The 5,000-nt window shown below is 41.8% G+C and overlaps 2 protein-coding genes across 5 annotated transcripts in view; both read right to left on the minus strand.

Annotated features, from left to right (window-relative positions):
* LOC138050895 (uncharacterized) overlaps positions 1 to 521 on the minus strand; it is a 3,964-nt gene extending 3,443 nt beyond the window's left edge. The window contains exon 1 of the mRNA XM_068897151.1: positions 299 to 521. Within this exon, the coding sequence (XP_068753252.1) occupies positions 299 to 521 (223 nt within the window). The remainder of the gene's footprint in view (positions 1 to 298) is intronic.
* LOC138051524 (NLR family CARD domain-containing protein 3-like) overlaps positions 1 to 5,000 on the minus strand; it is a 34,677-nt gene that overhangs the window by 305 nt on the left and 29,372 nt on the right. For 3 of the 4 annotated variants that reach the window (XM_068897747.1, XM_068897748.1, XM_068897746.1), the window contains 2 exons: positions 4,344 to 4,406; positions 1 to 3,116 (listed from right to left, as the gene is read on the minus strand). The exon at positions 1 to 3,116 is cut by the window's left edge and continues 305 nt beyond it. In XM_068897747.1, the coding sequence (XP_068753848.1) occupies positions 640 to 3,116; positions 4,344 to 4,406 (2,540 nt within the window). In that variant the 3' untranslated portion in view covers positions 1 to 639. The remainder of the gene's footprint in view (positions 3,117 to 4,343; positions 4,407 to 5,000) is intronic. The other variant, XM_068897749.1, reaches the window with a different exon arrangement.

The raw sequence follows: 5,000 nt of genomic DNA on the forward strand, positions 1-5,000 counted from the left end.
ACTAATACAATACTGGAAGAATCTTGAACGCGCAAGATTTAAATTGCTTATTGCAACAATTCTTTCAAGCTCTGACCTTTGGTCCAAGGATTAACTCCAAGGGAGGATTAATTTCACAACGTTTTGACAATGGCCAATACGATTAGTATGAAATACGTTCAACTGGGCCAAAGGGCCCTGTCAGTTTTTTTGCTTTAGCCAGTGCAGCAGGACCTGAGTCACGGATTCCATTGTAACGTGAAATCCAACTCTGTCAGTGTTGAATTGATTTCCACTGCTTTAGTCAGTGCAGCAGCACCTGAGTCACCGATTCCATTGTTAACCAAATACACGAGTGTCAGCGTTGCATTCATTTCCTCTGCCTTAGCCAGTGCAGCAGCACCTGAGTCACCGATTTCTTTGTTAACCAAATACACGAGTGTCAGCGTTGCATTCATTTCCTCTGCTTTAGCCAGTGCAGCAGCACCTGAGTCACCGATTTCAGTGCCAGCCACATACAAGTGTGTCAGCGTTGCATTCATTTCCACTGCTTTAGCCAGTGCAGCAGCACCTGAGTTACCGAATCCATTGTAAGACAAATCCAACTCTGTCAGCGTTGAATTGATTTCCACTGCTTTAGCCAGTGCAGCAGCACCTGAGTCACGAATTCCATTGCAACGCCAAATCCAACCCTGTCAGTGTTGAATTGATTTCCACTGCTTTAGCCAGTGCAGCAGCACCTGGGTAACCGGTTTCATTCTCATACCAACACAAGTGTGTCAGTGTTGAATTGATTTCCACTGCTTTAGCCAGTGCAGCAGCACCTGAGTCACCGATTCCATTATGAGCCAAACACAAGTGTTTCAGCATTGAATTGATTTCCACTGCTTTAGCTAGTGCAGCAGCACCTGAGTCACCGATTCCATTCCCCGACAAATTCAAGTGTGTCATCGTTGAATTGATTTCCACTGCTTTAGCCAGTGCAGCAGCACCTGAGTTACCGATTTCATTGTAAGCCAAATACAAGCGTGTCAGCGTTGAATTGATTTCCACTGCTTTAGCCAGTGCAGCAGCACCTGAGTCACCGATTCTATTCGCAGACAAATCCAACTGTGTCAGTGTTGAATTGATTTCCACTGCTTTAGCCAGTGCAGTAGCACCTGAGTCACCAATTCCATTTAGAGAAAAATACAAGTGTGTCAGCGTTGAATTGATTTCCACTGCTTTAGCCAGTGCAGCAGCACCTGAGTCACCGATTACATTTAGAGACAAATACAAGTGTGTCAGGGTTGAATTCATTTCTACTGCTTTAGTCAGTGCAGCAGCACCTGAGTAACCGATTTCATTGTAAGCCAAATACAAGCGTGTCAGCATTGAATTGATTTCCACTGCTTTAGCTAGTGCAGCAGCACCTGAGTCACCGATTTTATTGCCAGACAAATTCAATTGTGTCAGTGTTGAATTGATTTCCACTGCTTTAGCTAGTGCAGCAGCACCTGAGTCACCGATTCCATTCCCCGACAAATTCAAGTGTGTCATCGTTGAATTGATTTCCACTGCTTTAGCCAGTGCAGCAGCACCTGAGTTACCGATTTCACTGCCAAGCAAATGCAACTTTTTCACCGTTGAGTTTGTCGCCATTGCGTGAGCCAGTATAGCAGCGCAACTGCCACCCCTCTGCTGTTGACAAGAAATACGCTGAATTTCAAGAAGAGAACCAAGAGAACGCGCCAGTTCTTTTCCAAAGGTACCCTGTTCTTTTTCACATTCCTTAATACAATTCAATGCGGTCCATAGGTAGTCACCACTTTCCTCCTCATTTGATTGGTTAATTTGACTTGCTATACTTGTCACAAGTGCCATGGCTTTTGCATCGCACTGCTGAGCCAAGATACCACAGGTAAACATAAGCACCTGTTGAAACTCCTTAAAATATCTTGTGTCAGCAACTAAGCCATCAGGATTAATTTGCTCATCGATAAGGTGGCAATTTAGATAAAATGCAGCGAAGAACTCCTGAAAGCTCTTATGTAAAAAGCCATAGCACCGGGCCGGTCTTCGTTTGCTGCGTCCAGGCTGAGCCGACAGAAATCCCAATTCAGGTATTAAGCTGCTGGTACCATTTCGGAATGCACTGTCGTCAAAATACATCTCATCGTTGAGCAAGCCATTCAATGCTATACAACCAAGATGCTTCAATTCAGTGTGGTATAATTGTGTTAGGTCTTGGTCTGTTTCTGGTAATTCTTTCTTTCTCCTATACTTTCTCAGCACACACTGCACTATTTCGTGGTAAAGCAGAGTTCTACCTTTCGGCAAACCTCCTTGGAAGTCTTCGCAAAGGAGGCAAAGAAGGGCTGTATTTAATGGATTTGCAGTTATTTCGCTAAGGCTTGCGTCTGTGCGCAGCTTGTCCAAGAGCTTTTGCGCCAAATTACTTTCGGTTTTGAAATATCTTCGGATAAAATCTTCAGCATCGTTTTTGGTAAATCCTTCGACCTCTAGCAGGGTGTCACAGAATTCCCGTACTGATATCCCAGTTTCATGGCGAGCTGTAACCACTAAGTAACATTTTGAAAGCATTCTTCCTTGAATGATTTCTTTGTAGACGGATAATTGATGGGTTGGCAACTCATCCAATCCGTCAAGTATCAGCAAAACTTTTGACTGATGTTCCCAAACGAAGGTGAAGAATTTATCTCTTTCTTCTTTCTTTATGTCTTTTGGTAAAAGCTGGTCATCAATAGCCTCCCGTAACTCAGAGTTAATGTCTTTACATTTCAACAACAGCAATACTTGCACATCAGGAAATGAATCATCAGCTTTACAGTTCTTGGCCCAGTCGTAAGCAATCTTGTTACAATAGGTTGTCTTTCCCACGCCTGGCTGTCCTTCAATCAAAACCTTTCTGGGTTGCGGACATTCCTCATGCGGTTTGAAGATTTCCAACATGTTGACAATGGAGTCAGTCTTCACCCCTCGTTCTTTTTTCCTGCTGACCATTTTAAGCCTGGTAAAAATGTTGTCAATATGGAATCGAAACTCTTCGCACCACGGGAATGGCGCAAGCCATCCTTCCCGCCTTTCGTACAGTTGTCGAATATCGTCGATGAAGTCAGCCGGTGGCCCATAAGCATCTGCAAGAGAGAAAGTCATTAATTTAAAAAAAAAATGCCGTTATTCTCCCAGCGTTAAATACTTGAGAATAGACTTACACCTTAGTTGTGTTAAGGTCGACTGTACTTATAATTGATAGTGAAATATGTGTGAGAGAACTTCGGGTTGTGACGACTCTAACTGCGAATTATCATTGCAATTCAGAGAGTAAGTTCAGCAGTTGCAAAGAAAGCCTAAAATTAAATTCCAGCCCTGAACTGGACTTGAACCCAAAAGTATGTGATTGTCCTACGCTGCTCAACAATCTGATCTCTCAAGCCATCTGGAAGTGAGTCCTCATGCTATAGACATGTATCTCCGATGGCTGAGATGGTAGAGCATTGCAGCAAAATCGCACAGTTATAGGTCCGAGTGCCGTTGAGACCTGAATTTTTTCAGGTCTTCTTTGCTTCTTTGCAAGTCCCCCTAATAATCCGGTGATCAATTTCGCTTCCAGTCAGTACAAATAATGATGCATTTCCCACCTACCACGAAATGCTTGGAAGTTAAAAAATTATGCCAAAAAAATATGCAATATAAACAATTATTCAGACTAGCTGCGAGTTGGTGATGTCATCGTCAATACTTCTCTCATTATAATGCACTACTGTATTGATGACTCAAAAGATGGCAAGTTCCTTTGATTCAGTTTTATCAAGAGCTAAATACCCTCTCCTTAAAGGCCCAGTAATACGGGCAACATTTTTCGCGCAACAATATTGCGTTGCAAGTTGAGATGGTTTGTTGCGCGTATTACCACCTCCTTGCGCAACAAATTTTCATGTTGTAAAAAGTAAAAGCTACGTCTACTTTTTGCAACATAAAAATTTCGTGCGCAAGAAGGTGAGATAATACGCGCAACAAACCATTTCAACTTGCAACGTAACATTGTTGCGTGGCTAGTTGCACAAAAAAATGTTGGCCTTAATACTGGGCCTTGAGTTGATCTGAGTAAATGCAAAACTTATGACTGTGTGCAGATTTTAGATACCCTTGCAGGATTTCTATCAGTTTCTGTCAATCCATCTCATGAATAGACCATTTTCGAATTCTCACGGCTGGACTGGATCTAGCATGAAATGGGAGGCTAATGCGGGCAAATTTTTTCAAATGCAAATTAATTTGCCCGCATTAGCCTCCATTTCATGTTAGATCCAGTCCAACCGTTAGAATACGAAACTGGCCTATTATGCGATTCTTCACTGTACCTTCAGTCTCTCCATGCTTAGTATTAGAACTGTCTCCCTGCGACTTCAACTGCTTCAGCATTTCTTTAAACAGTAAAATAAAGGATGAACCAGTGAGCATTACTTTTTGTGCATTTTGAAACCGTCAAACCTTTGTTAAGAATAAATGGCTTTCGGGTGCTTAGCGATTGGACATCAAACTACTGAATCTAATACTGCCTTTGGGTCATTTAGCCATGCTTGTATGCTGGAATTGTTACTCGAGAAGCACTAATGAACGAAGTTTGTTCGTACAAATCGAATTTTGTTCCCCTCATATATTAAACTTCCTTTTTCAAAGAAAGTTAAAGGAAAAGTCGTAAGTCTATGTTGGTTAGTAGTTAGTAGGTTGACTGCTAATGACTGACGAGCTGTTTCATTCTATGTAAGGAAAAATGCACAAGCAGCGTTGCAAAAAAAGAGCAATAAGTGTCAGCTGATGCTTTGAAATTCAGGCGAATCTTATGAGTTTTTGGTTCTTAAGTAGGTTTCAATTTTCAGTTAATTTGTCCAATAAAACAGCATTAATATCTGCAAATGATTAGTAGTTGGTAGGTTGCCTGCTAGTGATTCTTACGAGCTATGTACATATATTTCACTCCACGTAATAAAAAATGCAAAAGCAGTCTTGCAAAAAAG

The sequence above is a fragment of the Montipora capricornis genome, chromosome 6, assembly GCF_036669925.1.
Source record: "Montipora capricornis isolate CH-2021 chromosome 6, ASM3666992v2, whole genome shotgun sequence".
Taxonomy (NCBI): Eukaryota; Metazoa; Cnidaria; class Anthozoa; order Scleractinia; family Acroporidae; genus Montipora; species Montipora capricornis.